The 18,432-nt window shown below is 34.7% G+C and overlaps 3 protein-coding genes across 6 annotated transcripts; 2 read left to right on the top strand and 1 right to left on the bottom strand.

Moving 5' to 3' along the window:
• Positions 1-623: 623 nt before the first annotated feature.
• Positions 624-4,853, top strand: ELO1 (Paxneb protein-like protein). Of its 3 annotated transcripts, none has more exons than XM_022276696.2 (9): positions 624-875; positions 1,270-1,482; positions 1,612-1,838; positions 1,924-1,999; positions 2,309-2,465; positions 3,347-3,425; positions 3,644-3,803; positions 3,878-3,969; positions 4,431-4,853. In XM_022276696.2, exons 2-9 carry the CDS (start codon positions 1,350-1,352, stop codon positions 4,596-4,598), a joined length of 1,092 nt encoding a protein of 363 aa, XP_022132388.1. In that variant the 5' UTR covers positions 624-875; positions 1,270-1,349; the 3' UTR covers positions 4,599-4,853. The 3 variants fall into 3 exon arrangements, with proteins under 3 accessions (XP_022132388.1, XP_022132387.1, XP_087975221.1); XM_022276695.2 differs by having other exon boundaries at positions 625-875; positions 1,263-1,482; XM_088119095.1 differs by lacking the exon at positions 624-875 and adding an exon at positions 883-1,105 and having other exon boundaries at positions 1,263-1,482.
• Positions 4,854-7,543: 2,690 nt separating this feature from the next.
• On the top strand, positions 7,544-10,727 carry LOC111005856 (putative mannitol dehydrogenase). The gene is made up of 5 exons (XM_022277508.2): positions 7,544-7,777; positions 9,171-9,284; positions 9,462-9,975; positions 10,066-10,219; positions 10,312-10,727. Exons 1-5 carry the CDS (start codon positions 7,674-7,676, stop codon positions 10,515-10,517), a joined length of 1,092 nt encoding a protein of 363 aa, XP_022133200.1. The 5' UTR covers positions 7,544-7,673; the 3' UTR covers positions 10,518-10,727.
• Positions 10,728-10,821: 94 nt separating this feature from the next.
• Positions 10,822-15,137, bottom strand: LOC111005484 (uncharacterized). Of its 2 annotated transcripts, XM_088119086.1 has the most exons (13): positions 15,046-15,137; positions 14,768-14,920; positions 14,562-14,625; positions 13,826-13,947; positions 13,553-13,603; positions 13,307-13,429; positions 13,086-13,205; positions 12,852-12,987; positions 12,603-12,773; positions 12,366-12,524; positions 12,160-12,266; positions 11,978-12,068; positions 10,822-11,828 (listed from the first exon to the last, which is right to left on the bottom strand). In XM_088119086.1, exons 2-13 carry the CDS (start codon positions 14,905-14,907, stop codon positions 11,025-11,027), a joined length of 2,088 nt encoding a protein of 695 aa, XP_087975212.1. In that variant the 5' UTR covers positions 14,908-14,920; positions 15,046-15,137; the 3' UTR covers positions 10,822-11,024. The 2 variants fall into 2 exon arrangements, with proteins under 2 accessions (XP_087975212.1, XP_087975213.1); XM_088119087.1 differs by lacking the exon at positions 15,046-15,137 and having other exon boundaries at positions 14,768-14,906.
• Between the last annotated feature and the right edge of the window lie 3,295 nt (positions 15,138-18,432).

Genomic DNA, 18,432 nt, shown 5'->3' with positions numbered 1-18,432 from the left:
TGTTGTCAATTTAATATATGATCAAAGGTGCATTAAAATATATATATATATATATATATATATATATATATATATATATATATATATATGGTTCTATTTATTTCAATGATAGATTTAATAATTTAAACAAAAAAAAAACCACGGTTCATTTTTACATTAAAAAAAAATTATATATATATATATATATAATTACAATCCAACGTATTATAGCAACCTTACGTTTTATGTTCAAATTGTTAAGGATTAATCCAAGTATAACTCGCCTAATAAAAATAGTAGTAATCTTCTTTTTAAAGTTCCAAATTTTTACCTTTTTATTACGTGATATTTTGAAAAGAATAAAAAAAAAATATTTATATCTCCCAGTACCAAATTTGTACCTTTTTGTTTGAAATGTGATATTTCAAAAAGAATAAAAAGAAAATAATTTATACCTCTGATTATTTATGAGCAAGTCCAAATTTACAGCTTTATTTATATTTATTATTTTGTTGTTATATGAAGTATACTTAATTAATTGTTAATATATCACTAGTTTAATCAATAATTTATTAATGTTACACAATTTCTTTAAAAATAAATTATTTAATTCTATAACGATTAAGGAGAACCAGCCATAGTTACAAAATTAAAATGTTACCCTACGCTATTTGTGACCATTTCTTCAATGCGATTTCAAATAGACAAAGATTCTGAAAACAGAAGTCGGACCGAATAAAGCCGCCAGTTGATGAAAATACGAAGTGGTTTCTGGATGCAAGCCCAGTGTGGAGACTGATAAGAATCAAGTTCTCGCTCCCGCTCCCGCCAATTTTATCAACTATTATCGACTTCTTCTGCTTGGAGGGAAACCAACACGGATCCTTGTATTCGAGGTATGTGCTTCGGAAAATCTTTGTGCGGAAACAGGCCATGGCCACCAATCTTTGGATTTGTTCTCCAAACTTCTAGCTTTACTGGTGGTAGCTTGGTAAAAGAATATTGTCTTCTGTGTTGCGGATCAAGTGTTTGATGAAAAGCCGATATGTTGAATTTCATGAAATAAACTTGGGATAATTTTATGAACTGATTGAACTTCTCCCTCAATTTTATCACACATATTTATGTAAGTTGTACTTTCTCGTTCAACTTTTAATGTTTGATGTGTTGGATACTTAACATATCTCCCTCATCTATGCTCGTTTTGTCGCCGTATTTTTCTTCTTTTCCTATTTCATTTAGTACGGTCGCGGTCAGATGTTTTTCTTAACGGTTAATTGCAGCTTTCAGGGTCTTCATTGACTTGAATAAACCAGAGAGCCAACTTTTCTGGGATGATTTGCTCAAATTTGTAGAACATTAACTCAACTATGGCAGCGACAAAGCCTAGGACAAGCAGCTTCTCACGCAACTTTTCTTCTGCACATTCATCTCAGGCCCCAGGACTTAAACATGGTCCCAATGGCACCACATTCATCTCATCTGGAATACCAGACCTTGACAGTACTTTCTGCATCATATTCTTTAGTTCAAAATTGTTGGAAATCTAAATGTTGAAGAGTTGTAATTTATAACCAAATTCTACATTGGGAGTAGTCTCAATTTCTCCATTTTTTTTCCTTTTTGTTGCAGAAATTCTTTGTGGTGGGTTTCCTTTGGGAAGCTTAGTCTTGGTGATGGAAGATGCAGAAGCTCCACATCACATGCTTTTATTGAGGAATTTTATGTCTCAGGGACTGGTTCACAACCATCCCCTGCTGTATGCTAGTCCATCCAGAGACCCAAGAGGGTTCTTGGGTACTTTGCCGAGTCCAGGGACATCCAAAGATGATAAATCTCGTGACAATTTTGCTGAACAGGTGCTCCATTTTTCATTAATTTTTGCAATTATTTTTCTTTGAGATTTGGATGAAAATATGTTAGATATGATTAGATTCGTTTCAGGAGAAGGGCTTAAGGATTGCTTGGCAATATAAGAAGTATTTTGGCGACAGTCAAGAGAGTGTCAATAATCTCATCGGTAAGCTTATGGAGACCTCAACCTTATACCAAAGAAAGAGAGAGAGAGACCTCAACAGTTAAAAGTAGTTATTTTTTGCCTGTGTTTTTTCCTTACCTCAATGTAGGAACTGAACTAGCGCTTATCGGATATCATTTATGGTAAAGTTTTCTGTAAAAAGTACAGCCTTTGGTTACAAACTTTTTGCAGAATATTATGTAGTTCATGTTTCTTGCGTTCCCTGTAAACCTCCTAGGACTTTATCCCATTTTTTTTAAGGCTGGGTGCGGTGCAATTCTTATTGACAATAATTATTTAATGCTTGTACAGATAGTAAATACGAGTTTTGCCATGACTTTGATTTGCGAAGGCCCTTTGATAGACACTTTTTCAGCGGGAAGCATGTGGAATGTGTTAGTATTCTAGGTTCTCCAAGTATTTCTACTTTACATGATCGTTGTGCCACATTCTTGTCACAAGTTCCAAGGTACTGATTGCCTCTCTATTTTCAAAATACACATGTTCAAGTCATTGCATATTTAATTTGAACTTATTGTAAAAACATGTCAAGCAACCATTCTCGTTTAATGTAACAAAGAAATATTGGCCTGTCTTTGAGGTGGCTGGTGATGAAATAAGTTGAATGGAGACCTTGGGTCAAATTCTGAATCTCATCTTTGGTTGGCCTTTGGGACAAAGTTTGATAAACATCAATAGGGTCGTCTCCAATGTAGAGTTGAGTACAGCTGTTGGGAATGTAATTGGCATCAAATTGCATCATGTAGCGTTTTCATGAAATGTAGATGTTTTTGCCAAATGTTACCACCGGAGTTCATTTTTCTACCCTCTGATTACAAGAGTAAGAACTTTTGGCCAATATGAAACAAATGATTCAGAATTTTGTCTATAGTTCTTTATCCTGTTTTCAGATTTGACATTCTAGAATACTTTTTCACTAGAGCGTGAGGGGTGTGGGGTTCAAGTTGGTATAATGTCTCAATCAGGGCCTGGTTTGATTTTTTCTCTTGATTGTGAGTAATTGGAACAAATTCATGAGGGTGGAGGACTTTGCTCCTCATACATTGTTGTATGGCGTCTTGAATCTTTACTGAGGCCCTTCTTTCATCTGTCAGTGCTCTGCATCCTTGTGCATTCTCTTATTTTTGTGAATGAGAGTTCTGTTTTTAAAAAGACAAGAAATGGGAAAAGAAAAAGTGAATCTGTGAGTTGGGGTACACTGAAGTTTATTTATTTTTTGTTTGCAACGTATTTTTATATATGAATGCACGTTCTGTTATCTGTATGATCATCATCCTCTGTAGCCGACAGTATATTTTCACTGACTATGATGTCATGTGACAATTCCAGAAATGATGCCAATATATCCTCTGCTGGCCGTATTGCCATTCAATCGTTATGTGCTCCACAATGCGAGCATTCCAACATGGTTAGTGACAAATTGAATTTATCTTTTTTGACAACCATAATAATGATTGGTTGCCAAATTCCAATAAATTGTTAAAGCTCCATGCACACGTTCCTCTACTGAAGATTTAAAACGTCTTATCAGATTTGAACAACTTTGTTGCCTGTTTCTAAATTGTAACCCAATAGTTTTCCCTTTACTCAGTCATTTGAACTCTTGTTGTAAAACTGGAGCTGCAGGAATGGGAAATGCTTTCCTTTTTAAGGTCTCTGAAAAGCATGCTAAGGTCCTCAAATGCCGTAGCTGTAGTGACGTTTCCGCCTTCTCTTCTTTTGTCGTCCTTCTCTAAAAGATGGCAGCATATGGCAGACACATTACTTTCTGTCAAAGCAATCCCAGGTTCAAACTTGGTAACTCAATTTGCATTAGTGTCTCTAGCATCAATGAGATATTGACTCATATAATTATTGTAGATGAGGATAAGGAATTAACAAAGCTCCTCACTGGTTACCAAGACATGGTTGGCCTTCTCAATGTGCATAAAGTAGCTCAAATCAATACACAGGTATGCATACCCGTAACTTAGGAATGGTGAAATGGTTCTTGGGAAACTTTTCTTTCAATGCTAGCTGCTTTATTGTTCTGCATATTTCTATTGATTTTGGTTCATATAAGTGCCAAATGGTTAACTCTGAGGTTATACCTGCAATATGTGCTGAGTGTACCTCTGCATAGTTGTCTTGACTCTTAAAAGTTGTATATACCATTCTAATCTATCTATTCCTTTCTGGGTTTGATATGCATCATTATTTGTGTTGGTTTAATATTTCTGGGGTTTCCAAAAGTTGTTTCCATCTCTGTTGTCTTTAAAAAACGTCAGTGTTTAATCTCTTTCCTGGAATTTGTAAATTGAAATACTTCCTTTCCCTCATGGCTGCTGTATATTTTTCATTTTCCCCTATTAAAGATCTGATATCTCCTTTTAGATTGTTTCCAATCATACTTCGCTTCAAACTTCGGCTGCAGGTTCCTAAGATTCTTGAGGCTACTACGTTCTCTATAAAGTTGCAAAAGAGAAGGTTTTTAGTTTTAGAATGTCTTAATCAAGCGCCTATTGATGGTTCGAGTGGGAGCTCATATGGCTCTACTGGGAGCTGTTCTGGATCCTCTAAGACAGGTACTCTAGAGTTTTAGTATCCAAGTGATGCTAGCATGAAGAGTTGGAGAGCTGAATGTTTGAAGTTAAGTGTGAAGTTTAGGTTGATTTTGATTGTCGAATATTTATATTTTTCCTTTGTCACAAATAACGTTATTAATCAACCCACCTCTCTGGTCTCCATTCTTGTATTTTAAAAATTCCTCTAAATATTTAGAAACAAGGGAAAAGATATACTTTTAAAAGAAATATCTTTAGTCATAATTCATTAATATTTAGTGATATTAAAGTTATTTTGAGTTCATTGGTAATTTACGCAGGTAAATAGGAAGTTTGATTCATTAAGTTAATGTCTTTGTGAAACGTTTATTCTTGAACAGACGCATAGAAGTCCATTTTAGCTGAAAAGATGGAAAATTATATTCCTTCTCTTGAATAAGCCAAATTGGTGAGAGGCCCAAACGAATGTAACTTGCTACTTCTACTTTTTAGAATGTCAATACTAATGTCGGCGCCCACAATTAAATGTGACTCTCTCGGACATGACATGTAAACAACAAAAAGAGTGTGTGAATCGAAAATTTTTAACTATTACCTAGTACCATACCCTCTTTATATCATGGTTCTGCCTTTATAAATTATTTTTTACTATTGGTACTCTACATTACTTTTAATATGATGTTGATGTTGATGTTGATGTTTCGTATCAATATTTATTCTTCTGTGGTATCAGAAGTTTAGTTTTCTTGCGTATGAATCAGATGTTTTATTATGAAATATTTGCCTTTCCGCTTGCTTCTTTTTCTGACTGACCCTCACCACAATTGTGGCTTTCACTGCTTCAACTTTACACATTAGCTTAAAATTTTCTCTACTATTCTAATTTATTGTAAGCTAACTCCTAGATGGTTAAGAATATGTGGAGTTTGTAAAAAAGAAAAAAAGGAAGGTTAAATATATTTTTAGCCCCTCTTACGTTTTTATTTTCTCCTTTCGATTTAATTCTTACCCTCTTAAGAATGAATAAACTATCACTCAACCCAAAAGTTTAAGTTAATGGGTTGGGTCAATTTAATTCATTTATATGGATTTTAACATCTTCTTTTATGTGCTTGAAAAACTAATTCTTATTTCTAATATTTGTCTGTGACTTTTCTCCTTTGTTTTATGTTCTTTTTATTTTTAAAAGTGGGACGGCATGACAAGCAATCGTTTTAAGAAACAATGAATCAATTGTATTAAATAAGAGAAAATTATTTATATATAATTTTTAAATTATAAAATATAGGAGGATAGATTATATATATATATATGTATATTTTGAATTTAAGATGAACGAAAGATCGCAACCCCATATCATTTCTTCACTTCACCTCCTATATGTTCCACTAGATTAAAATTTGAAAATGTAGCATTAAATTGAAAAAAAAAAAGTTAACAGATGATTTTTTATTGATGTCAATTGCGGTTTTTTTCTTTAATAAATAGTTTAGTGATGAGACATTCAAATACAACATTCAAATTGTTTATACCTATTACGTTGAAATATTGTTCATAGTTCACACTTCACATTATAATTATTTTCCATGCTTTGTTAGGGTAATTAGTTTTTGACCTTAATTTCTTACCGTTTATGGTTAAGTTTTTAATGGAAACAAAAATAAAATTTTACCACAAATTTACCACCCGTGTAAAATTTTCAAACTTTTAGTTTCATCCGATTAAAATGTAGATTTAAACCAAGTGTTACAATTTTTTATCTTATTTTAGACTATGGTTCAACTTACCCATTAACTTCATTTGATAAAATATTCCAAAACTGACTAATTTTAATGGAAATCAACCATAGCGAAAAAATAAGCTCGATTGAATCAACTATCGAATAAATCTTCTAAAAGTCACAAATTTCAATAAAAAAAAAAGAAAAAGAAAAACAAGCTATATGGTGATGTATTTCTTGCATCTTTAATCAAATCGAAGGTAAATATTAGAACATTTAACTAAGTCTAAGGTGTAATTTGATTAAATTGAAAATATAGGATAAAAATTGATAGAGAAAAATTTTCCTCTTTTATTAAAACCGTTGATTGGTTGAAAAAAATATTCCATTATTTTTAGAACATTAATAAAAAAAAGTATAATACGTAAAAATTCGAACTAAAAAATATACGCTTTTAACCAATTGAGCTAGATTCACAAATATGATAAAATGTCAAAGGAATCTCTTAACTAATCTAAATATTATAAATCTTTTTTTTTTATTGAGAATTATTATAAAGCATTAACTTGTACGCCAAGTTGATTAATCTAGTATTTTATTACAAGCATCAAGCTTAATTACAAAAACTGGTGACATAGTGAACAAACTAAACCCATCCAATTCATTGCACCCATTTCATTTGTTTCCACTTTTCCCATAAACTATTCAATGCCCTTTGTTTATAACAAGGAGACGGCCACAAGCATCTGTATTCTTTATTCAAAATTAAGTTTTTTTTTTCCCTCATAGAAGGCGTCTTAACTAATTCATGTTAACGATTTTAAATTTTTGTTCATCAATAATATCGTGCTTCACAAATTCCTCTTGGTCAAATTCAAAGCAAATTATTTAGAATTAGAAAATTTAAAGAATCTAAATTAACCGACCCTTTCGTATCAATAACCTTTTCGCATGTTTAGCAATTTTTCTCGTCACGCACATTTGCAAAAAAAAAAAAAAAATGGAGGAAACCACGTGGCAGTCTTGGATTGGGGAACGAGGGCGGAGTATTTGGAAATTTCGTGTGGAAGGGAAGCAGTCTCGAATTTGTGATGGCCTCCGAAATTAAATGCCGACCACCTAAGTGGGCCCCCCCCCCCCCCCAATTTCACTCAGCTGAGCTCACCCATTATGTCAGTACGGATTGACCCGACCCGGCCCTATTTGTGGGCCCCGCACACCCACTCAACTGCCTGTCCTTTTTCGCTATAAAGCGGCCTTCGCCATTCACAGACCTTGAAATCTGCAGCAAGTTTCTCCCGCCATTGCCCAATTGTGTGCGCTTTGCAGAGGGATCTTCGACATTTTTCGTTTCCAGATCTGGTTTCTGTTCTTGCGGCGAGGGGGGAAGAAAATGGCGACGGGAAAGTCACCGGAGCAGGAGCACCCCAAGAAGGCCTTCGGATGGGCTGCCAGAGATACCTCCGGCGTTCTATCTCCCTTCCATTTCTCCAGAAGGTTTCCTTCTCTTCCCTCTCTTCTTTCTTTCTTTCTTGCATCGTATTCTTTATTCTTCATTCCACTGGTGAAATGCGAATAACCTGAAAGATAATGAAAAACGATCTGATTCTTTATTTCTTGAGAAAATGAATCAACTGTTCGAGGGAATCGGTTGCAACACCTGCAGCCGGTGGCCGGTAAGAATTAAAAGGTTTATAATGACTATAGTTTCTTTTCCAGCGGGGAGATCGAACTCACGGTGTTTTGATTCGTTGTTAGCTCATTTTAGCATGACTCCAGGATTAGTTGAAGTATTAGTATTTAAAAATTTGATTAGTATCTTCCTAATTAATTAATGGTACTTTTGAAACCCTTGTGGACCCTCATAACACCTCCCATGGTTAAAAAGTTAAGTAAACCCCTAAAATTTTGCTTTAACCTATTACTTTGCTTGCTTGCTTATGGGAATTAGTGCTGATTTAAAATTTTGAGAATGTCATTATACCTACTACCCACACCACGAGCGAGCGAGTATTAAATCTCAGTACACTTCACTTGTTATTAAAAAAATATTTTAACAATAAGTCATAATCTATATATTTGGGGTGTGATATTGAAAAAAGAAAAGCCAGCTCATTTTAAAAAACAAATATAAGTTTTTTTGGGAAGTCAATAAGTAGCTCTTTCTTAATTAAGAAATATCCATTTGCCAATCTAAACGTAATTTAGTTGAGAATTTGAATTCATACTTTATGTTTTACTAATTGAGTGATTCTTTTGCCCAAAAAAAAAAAAAAAAGAGTTGAGTGATTATTGGTTGGCCACGTCTTCCGAGTTAATGCTGGTACTTGTGGCCCTACCTCCACCTCGGTATGTTGGCCCATAATTTTGTATTTATTATTATAATTTTGTTTTGCGGTATTATTGTTAAAAAAAGGCTATGGTATTATTGGAAACTCTGCCTATGATTAAAAAAAAAGTTATGGTATTATTAAAAAGTCTGCCTCTGATCCAGTTAATTATTCTTTTTTAGTATAACGGGGTGTAGACAGATTGGCCACTACATTATGTTTCATGTTTTACTATTTTAGTCAAATTATCCATCACATTTGAGAAAACATACTTAATTCCTCCATTTTTGACAGCACACTTCTTACAAAAAAATAAAAAAACCCCTCCATTTTTCCTTTTTTTTTTAGGCATGTGATGATAGTCAGGAGGTCCTGACTGGTAAAAACCCCCAGTGTTTTTCATTATTTTAAAATGAGTAGAACCAGTTTACAATTAAAAAAGGAAATTGAAATTGAACAGTAAATAAAATTTTGATTACGTAGGCTGCACAGACACCAGTAATCGCTTTTGATTGTGCTTTGTTGTGGTGTGTGGTTGAACCGATGAAATGTGGTTGCAGAGAGACAGGTGAAAAGGATGTGGCCTTTAAAGTTATTTATTGTGGAATATGCCATTCCGACCTTCACATGTTGAAGAATGAGTGGGGCAATACCGTCTACCCCTTAGTTCCTGGGTGCGTAACCTCTTATCTATCTTTTCTCTCTTTAATTATTATGCTTTTCACCTTAATCCATTTGTATTCTTACCCAAGTTTTACAAACAAAAATAAGTTTTTGATTAACAAACAGAGAAATTGATTGAATTGAGTGATGTTCTTAGTCGGAAGTGTGGTTTGTTTGGATATTTGCAGGCATGAAATCGTGGGAGAGGTGACGGAGGTTGGAAGCAAAGTAGAGAAATTCAAGGTCGGGGACAAGGTGGGCGTAGGATGTATGGTGGGATCCTGCCGCTCCTGCGACAGCTGTTCCAACCAGCTCGAGAATTACTGCGCCAAAATGATTCTCACCTACGGTTCCAAGAACACCGATGGGACCATGACCCACGGCGGCTACTCCGACTGCATGGTTGCCGACGAGCATTTCATCGTCCGCATTCCGGATGGCATGCCTCTGCACGCGGGCGCTCCGCTGCTGTGCGCTGGCATCACCGTTTACAGCCCCTTGAGATACTATGGCCTTGACAAGCCTGGAATGCACATTGGTGTGGTCGGCCTAGGCGGCCTCGGCCATGTCGCCGTCAAATTCGCCAAGGCCTTCGGCGTTAAGGTTACTGTTATCAGTACCTCCCCTAGCAAGAAGCAGGAAGCTGTGGACCGTCTTGGGGCTGATTCCTTCTTGGTCAGCCGTGATCAAGACCAAATGCAGGTGACAATTGTCCAAATTATATTATAAATGTTTGTATGCATGAGTATGGATTGGTATTGATTTATGGATGTCAATGTTTTCTTCGTGTAGGCTGCCAGGGGGACGTTGGATGGTATCATAGACACAGTCTCTGCTCTACATCCTCTCCTTCCTTTGCTCGCCCTCATCAAACCACATGGAAAGCTTGTTATGGTTGGTGCACCGGAGAAGCCGCTCGAGCTCCCGGCCTTTGCTCTTATCGGCGGTAAGCTTTTAGTTAACTTTTATACACATAATCTTTGCTCCTCTGCATCCATTACAACTAACTGTAATTTCTTTTTGACACGGCGGTAACAGGTAGGAAAACAGTGGCCGGTAGTTGCATTGGAGGGATGAAGGAAACTCAGGAGATGATTGATTTTGCGGCCAAGCACAATATAACTGCGGATGTGGAGGTGATCCCGATCAGCGACGTCAACACTGCCATGGAGCGGATGCTAAGACAAGATGTCAAATATCGATTCGTCATTGACATTGCAAAGACAATGAAACCTAGCAATTAAGAGAGATACCCCTCAGACGTTTGTCAACTTCCCGATGCGAGTGTGTGTCCTTTTCCTCCATCAAGTCATGTTTTGGTAATTGCATTATGTTGTTAATGAGCCAACTGTTTGGTTCTCATTTCTGATACTTTTTGGATATAGAAACAACAGCCAAAATTCAGCCTAGTTCTGAAGGCATTAGTAATCTCAGATTCATGGTTTGAACTTCTACCTTCCCATTTGTTTTGTTTGATGCTATATTTTTAAATGTATATAGAAACGGAAAAAAAAATGAAGAAAAAAAGAGAGGGGAGAGAGCTGAGACTGGATATCAAAAATGTGTACCACTAACCAAACAGCAAATTATCACAGTATACAAGACTGAGACATAAAGAAAAAAAGGAAAATTTCTAATGATAAATTGGCGCCCACCCTATTTGGTTTTGACAAAATAATTTAAATGAACAAATTGGGCCACCCTAAGCCTAATTGGGTGCACAAAATAATTGAAATGAATAAATTGGGGTTTCACACTACACCTTCAAGTCGTAGGTAGTCGTACATTACTCCTCGGAAAGGCCCCTTGGATCTTGACTGCGTCAGATAGATTACATTATTTTTGTCCTCAACCAAATATTCACTGGGAACATCGAAGCTGAATAGCCAGTAAAGCCCGTGAATGCCATGCCTTGCGATCGCGTTATCCTTCCCAATCGACCACGGCCCCGTTGAGAAATGGGCCGGTTCCACCGTCGGGTTGTTGAACCGGACTTTCACCACAGACTCCGTCGCGGAGGCTATGGCCAACCGGAGCGTGTAGTTCCCGGTCTGTTTTGGCCCTTTTAGCGGAAACACTATCTGCCACGTGGTTGGCTCGTAGTCGTAGGCCCCTGTTCCGGTGGCTCTGGTCACGTGGGCGAAGAACCAGTGGCAGCGGTAGTCGTCCGTACCGACGGTGTAGACCAGATCTCGATCCGGGTACAAATCCGCGTAGCGCTCCCACAGCCCGTACTGTCGGAACTTATCTGGGCTCCGAATCATCCGGTTGTTGTATAAGAGGTTCGCGAGGGTGGGCTCAGGGTCCGGCACGTAAAACTCCGCCGCCGACCGATCTGGGACGCCTATTTCCCATAGAGTGGGCCCCCGTCTCGGAGGTCTGTACACCAGCAAACCTAGGCTGGTGTTACTCGCCGCCGTGACGGTTACATTGACACCGTACTTGTAATCGCCGATTACGCCGGGTACCCATGCGTATAGATTGTAGTTTCCAGGCCTTATGTTTTTAATGGAGAAATAGCCCCTCCAGTCGGCTCGTGTCCAGAACTGATACCCCTGTGGTAAATTGAAAGCAGAAATTTTGAGTTTTTTTTTTTTTTTTTTAATGACTCAATTTTAACCACAAGTTTCTGAACAATTCACTAAATTGAAAAGTGTTAAACTTGAAAACGACGTCACTTTGGCGCAGAGGAATACAATTTGACCTTGCTTTCTCTTTGCCAGGACCCCAACTCTCCAGGAGCAGCCAGGCCCACATACGCAGACTCGGCCCACGTATCTCTTATTCTCGCGTATCTGCCAGAAAACGACGTCACTTTCACGCTCTCTAATTCATAATTTTGAGTCCAGAAAGACAAGACATGGTGCATGGAAGTGAGGTACAAACCGATCTCGGACTAGTAATTGACCGGTCACGCTTCCTCGTTGGTCGGCCGTTGGATAATCTCCGGATCCTACAAACCCGTATGGCCAGCTACTCACTTCCACCCCCATCTGATTTTCAAATTATCTTTTCATTAATAAACAACAATAAATATCTCAATGCTCCTTTTTAATAAAGGGAAATATATAAATATAAATATAATATAATACCTGTCTTTTAGCATCTTCCCAGAGTGAACCTGGAGTTCCAGTGACGGTCGGAACCGAGTTCAAATAAACCAAAACCGGTCCGAAAACCTTCTTCCATGCCTCTCCCTCCTCAAATTTCATCCCCGCTTCCTTACCCGTGTAATGCGTACTCACGAACATCTTTTTTTTTAATAAATAAAATTATCAATCAAGTAATTCGGATTAAAATAATTAATGTTAAGTGTGACAGTGACTTACGGAGAGGGTGGTGGGGCCGACGTGGGAAGTGAGACCTTGCTTGGTGGGCCCCGCCGTGCGGAACTCATCACTGGGCGTGATCATCCAAAACCCCGTGGGTGGGTCCCCCGACACCCATCCATGGACCTTGTTCTCCTGATTCTCAATCGAGTACTGGTACTTATCGTCCACCTGCACCACACACAACCAAAACCCTATTAAAAAAATATTTTTTGTATTTTCTTTTTTAATTTGAAATTTTCTACCGACCTCTCCTTTGAGGTGTTTATTGGTGGGATGGGTTAAGAGAACCGCCTCGGGATAAGCCAGAGGCCGGCCGGTTGCGCGGTCCTCGGGCTTTGGCATGATTCTCTGCCTATTGTCCGATATCGCCATGTAATCGAATCTAACCGTTCATTAAATCAAAAAAAATTTGAGGATGGACTCCCATTTTATATATTTATTTAATAATAAGAAAAAAAGGAGGTGGGTGGAAAGACCAACTTGTCCCTCTGAAGTTTGTAGACGATTCTGATCTGATCGATATCAATCTGAGGCCACCCATTCAGGCGTTCAAATATGCCATATACATACAATCCGGAGACGCCGCGCCGCAGAATATACCTCAATTTTCGAATAATATTTTTGAAATTTCAATCAAATTATATTATAAGAACATTTAAAAAAACAGAAAAATCAAAATTTTAAGGAGAATTTGGATGTACCTCTTGTCGATGTTCAAGGGGACTGAGGAAGAGTCGGGGGCTGAAGGATTCCAAGTTTTGGTGAATGAAACCTCTACTTGGTCACTGCTGGCCGTAATCACCTTGAAATTTGTAGCTCTTAATCTGTTATTGCATAAATAAATTCATCAAAATTAACACATCTAATATTAATTCTATTAGAAATTAATTATTTAATATAATTCAGTGGAAAAAAAGAAGAAGAAAACTATTGAATTCAGTGGATACCTATCAATGGAAGTGTCTTCATTTGGCCTGTTCCAAACTACGTCCCAATACCTACACAATATATTTCATAGATTTTAACTTTTAGGTTATTCAACTTTTTTTGTACATTCAATAGCTTATTTACATAATGGAGATTTTTAAAAATCCATTAACTTATTAGATATAAAATTTAAATTTTAAGATCCAATTAAATATTTTTTTAAAGTTAAAAAATCTATTAGACACAAATTAAAAATTTAAAAGAATAAGTAGATAGGAGAAGAATAAATTTACCCTCGGTTATAAACTGCATTGTGAATTTCAAGTAAATTGTCGATACCATTGTATTTTATGCCAACGACATCCCCTTGTGGACTCGACAAAATGACTTGAACTATGCCGTTATTTAGTATCACCTGAAAAAGAAAGAAAAAATGATTAGCAAAATTCAACTCAACCCCATCTTGTTTCTTTAATTTTAAAAAAATCAAAACCATGTGGGTTAATTAATTTAAGAGTTATTTCCAAAAAAAAAAAAAGTAATTTAGCTTCTTTAGTGAAATCATTAAAGTGTGTACGGCAGAGATTTTTTTTAATTCAGTTTTTTTCAGAAATCCTAATCAAAATTTTAAAAACTAAATAAATTAGCTTAATAAAAATAATAGTTAGTAAACTATGTTAGTTTTCTAGAGGATAGAAACGCTGAAAATGAGATTTTTTTTTACTTAATTTTAAAATTAAATGGTAGTCAACAAGTGGCCAGTATTTATGAGTTGATATGGGAGAATTAATAATAGCATATCAGTATCTTATTTCTAGTTTCTGTTATTTCAATAAACTTTTTTTTTAAAAAAAAAACCACTATAAATTGAACATATTATTGTGTAAATTAAAAACCTATATGGCTTTTAATAACCATTAAATGCATATCCAATATTGAATATGTTTTATGTTTGTGTATCCTTAGAGTCTCCTCTAATCAATTTATTGCATATATAAGAAAAGAGAAAGTTTGTTAGTAGTTTGTTACCTGTCCACGAGTCTGCTGCAACGTTACTTCGGGTGACGACATTGATTTTTTCCCTAGCATTCTTCTGCAATTCATTCAACCAAATAATAATAATAATAATAATAATATTGAATTCTGGAAAATTGGTTGAGATTTTATTTTATTATCCCGGGATATTAGCCGAGAGAATAATATTATTGATGCATGAGAGAGAAGAAGAATCTAACCGAGGAGAAGAAAAATCTTCTGCTTCTTTTTCTGCTGCTGCAGCGGCGGCGAGACTGAAAGTGAAACTGAAGAATAAGAAATGGGCCGCCAGCCGAAGCATCAAAATCCTTCTTCCGGCCGTTTTCTTCTCCATTTTCATCACAAGTTGTTCTCTGTTGGAGCAGTTCGTTCAAGAACACCTCCAATAATTAATTAACAAACAATATCTATAAATAATACGAAAAATAATTCTCTTCAAACTATTAAAAAAGAATGAGCGAAATAATAATGAGGTTACCCAGAAAGGCGATCGCGCTTGGAGAAAGGACTCGCAAAAGAGCGTCGTCTCAAACTAATTGCAGACCACCTAGGTTTTTATAAGACCAAATACGTGGATTATGGTATTCCTATATTGTGTTTGGTAGGTTGTTTTGGGTATTTCAAATACATATATATTTTTTAATATTCTTAGAATTAGATTTCCATGTTTAAGTGAAAGTTTTTGTAATTAATTGTGACATTTATTATACATAAAATTTTTTTTAATCCGATTATATTTAGTTACTATACATATAATTTTCTCCATTATTAAACAAATCAAATTTTCATGCTAATTAATGCTTTTCGAATTTTTCGAAATTTTTTCCCTCTATTTTTCGTACTTTTCTACCTCCATTTACAACTTTTGGAGCGAATATGTGGATTATTGATCTATAGTATAAGTAATAATATAAAAAACTAGAATGTGAAATGGAAAAAAAAAACCAAAGGATTGAAATGCATTAGTTAGATATTGGGTATTTCTTTTTAACATAATACACGGCATGATATATTTATATTCCGAAGTGAAAGAAGTCTAAATTAGGGAGGGAAACTAAATAACTAGGAAAAATAATAAATATTTTTTAAATAATTTTTCAAAGTCGTTAGTGGCGTTGTACCAATATTTGACTTAAATTTAGGGAGGCAGGTGCTAAGGTGGCATGCATGTTGGAGAGAAACATATAATTAAACTTTTAAAGTATTTAATTTGGTAATTGAATTAGGTGAACTTCTGTGAATATTCTCATTCTGTATGTAAAACCAAGTCGATTACGTTCCCCGACTAAACAACTTTTCAACTTATGAAGAATAATATATGAAAAGAGAGCTTTTTGACACAAAAAAAAAAGAAAAAAAAGAAAGGTTTGTTTTACGCTAATGGACAACTTTCCAGAGGATAGATCATGGAAAGAAATATACATATAGTTTTTTACTTTAATTTATATACTTTCAAAGAACTTTGATAGGTAAACATGTAAACATGTTAATCTGTTTGATTAAGATCTATAACGATTTGCTCAAAATTTTAAAAGTAACGATTTTATGTTTTGTTTTAAAATTTAACCAATTTTGAAATAACAAACAAAATGTATAAGTTTTTATTAATAATTAATGTTAATGGCATGGTTGTTAACGTAGAAATTAAAATAGGAACATAATGGTTTCAAAATATATTTTCCAACCTTCTCCATTTTTAATGTATAAAAAATTTGTATATGTATTATGTATGTATTTTTGTATATTTTAACATTTGAAATTGTATAAAAAATGGTGTGATTTATGTATTGAGTTATATCCTATATAAACGACGATCAACTTAAACATAGTTTAAATTTCAAGAAGAGCAAAATTGAATATAGCTGGATTATATTTTACATTAACGGTCAATTTATTTAAACATGATTTAACTGATATCAAAGATGGAGCAAAGAAAGGAAGATATTAATGGCCAATTACAACAATTTTTTTTTTTTTTTTGAGCTCAAACATGTTACAAAGTTACAACACATGTATCATACAACTAATACCATAGTTGGGGCTAATGCAAGCTATATATGCAAACTAAAAAGATAAGTGAGCCCTTTTCTGGCTATCTAATTGGGGCTCAGAACCCTGGCCCATTAAAGCATTGTAAGTCCAAATTATGAAATAAATAACGAAAATTCTCTTTAAAGGTTGTTTCACAAATGTCAATAATTTTCAGTAGATTTCTTTTAACTATATTATTTTATTTTATTTCAACCCTCCACATTTATTAGGTTTATTTTATTGATACTTTCTATATATATATATATATATTTTTTTTTTTTAATTAAGACAAAATATTCAAAATAATGTTGTTTAATTTAATATTCTTTCCATATTTTTATTATTTCTTTATCTCATTATTCTTTTTTGATCTATTTTTTCTATCTAATCTACAATATGATAATAACACCCCCTGTTTTTGGCTGCCACGATGACCTCCCTCTTCGGCAAGCAACAGACGACGAACCCACCTCCAGATCTCATTGTTGATCGGTTGTCGTGAGACGTGCATGGGGGTCTATTCGAGTCCTCCACGACTCTGCAAAGAGATCGCGCCGCTACTGAGTGTTATCCTATATGGGAGGTCACCTAAATTTTGATTTTTTTCTTATTTGTAATTTGTTTATTTATTTATTAAAAATATATAGATATGGGTAGCTTGATAATTTTTACATGGGTTCGAACCTCTATTTTGACAAATATGTAAATTATTAGATTTAAAGAATAATATGTAAATTATTAGATTTAAATTATATTCTTTAAAGAGTGACCTATAGGTGTACTTATTCCAATAAGTAATCTTTTTTTTTATAATAAATATATGATAACTATTTAACTATGCTTATGTTGGTAAATAAATATTTTATTTTGGTTATTGAATAATGAATACCATTCTGCTTAACTCGATCATCTAGGCTAGTCATACTACTTTGACCCCTTTTTATTCAAATGAGTAGCACAAATATTGTGTTGTTTATTTTTATAGTGAAATAAATAACTTGGTTATGTATTTCCTTCACAATATAAAACTTCTCATTTTCTTATTATATATAGTTTCTCTAACATTAAATATTAATATTAGTGCAATGATATCAAACTTCATAGGTCGAATTTAACTGGTGAATATCCACTAACTTCGAGCATATGAGTCAAAAACTATTTGAAAAGAGAAGTTTAACTTGACTATTCTTCCAATGTAGATCTTGAATATACGGTGGATATGTAAATTTTCTGAAGTTATCAAATTTGCATCGTTCCATTTAGAATAAAGAGATTCATCTAGACATATAAAATAGAAAGATTACACACACTTATACTTAAGTCAGTCAGAGTTGAGTTTATGTGTGAAAAACATGGCAAGAAATAGAATTTTATAGCTACTGGCCTTAACCATGAGTTTTTTCTCTATTCATTGAGAAGAAAACTAAAGTCACTAGTATATTTTCTCTTTTTAAATTCTTAAATTTCGAATTTATAGTTGGATTTGTCATCCTGTAGGGAAATTTGTTGAGCCTAGAGATAATCTTTGTGATGGACCAAGATATGAGAGCAAGCCCATGGGTTGTCCTTATCGAGCTATAGCAGAGTCAAGTAGGCTTATTGTTGTGGTCTTAATCCTTGGATTGGACCTTTCTCTGGACATCAATCTTTCGAAATACTTAGCCCTTTAAGAATTGACCCGTTGATATGTATTCATGATTTTAATTGGTAGGATTTAATGTTATCCTTGTATGTTTGTGTGAAAGTATAGAAGGAGAGCATGTGGGGTTTGAGCATGAAAAAGGACATTCCAAGATCTACCCTTCCCCATCCAAAAGAGCATAAGAAAAGTAAT

This window comes from Momordica charantia, assembly GCF_013281855.1.
Source record: "Momordica charantia cultivar OHB3-1 chromosome 1 unlocalized genomic scaffold, Mcharantia_2.0 BLBB01000001.1, whole genome shotgun sequence".
NCBI lineage: Eukaryota > Viridiplantae > Streptophyta > Magnoliopsida > Cucurbitales > Cucurbitaceae > Momordica > Momordica charantia.
Note: the sequence above shows the minus strand (reverse complement) of the source record. Positions and strands in the feature narration are given on the sequence as shown.

What these genes read in the sequence shown, in the direction of transcription:
- ELO1 (XM_022276696.2), top strand. Translation starts at nt 1,350, where the DNA reads ATGGCAGCGACAAAGCCTAGGACAAGCAGCTTCTCACGCAACTTTTCT. An exon ending in GAGTGTCAATAATCTCATCG is followed by an intron (nt 2,000 to 2,308) that starts GTAAGCTTATGG and finishes ATGCTTGTACAG; the next exon opens with ATAGTAAATACGAGTTTTGC. An exon ending in AATGCGAGCATTCCAACATG is followed by an intron (nt 3,426 to 3,643) that starts GTTAGTGACAAA and finishes CTGGAGCTGCAG; the next exon opens with GAATGGGAAATGCTTTCCTT.
- LOC111005856 (XM_022277508.2), top strand. Translation starts at nt 7,674, where the DNA reads ATGGCGACGGGAAAGTCACCGGAGCAGGAGCACCCCAAGAAGGCCTTC. An exon ending in GTCTACCCCTTAGTTCCTGG is followed by an intron (nt 9,285 to 9,461) that starts GTGCGTAACCTC and finishes GGATATTTGCAG; the next exon opens with GCATGAAATCGTGGGAGAGG. An exon ending in GTGATCAAGACCAAATGCAG is followed by an intron (nt 9,976 to 10,065) that starts GTGACAATTGTC and finishes TTCTTCGTGTAG; the next exon opens with GCTGCCAGGGGGACGTTGGA.
- LOC111005484 (XM_088119086.1), bottom strand. Translation starts at nt 14,907, where the DNA reads ATGAAAATGGAGAAGAAAACGGCCGGAAGAAGGATTTTGATGCTTCGG. An exon ending in ATAAACACCTCAAAGGAGAG is followed by an intron (nt 12,774 to 12,851) that starts GTCGGTAGAAAA and finishes TGTGTGGTGCAG; the next exon opens with GTGGACGATAAGTACCAGTA. An exon ending in CCTGGCAAAGAGAAAGCAAG is followed by an intron (nt 11,829 to 11,977) that starts GTCAAATTGTAT and finishes AATTTACCACAG; the next exon opens with GGGTATCAGTTCTGGACACG.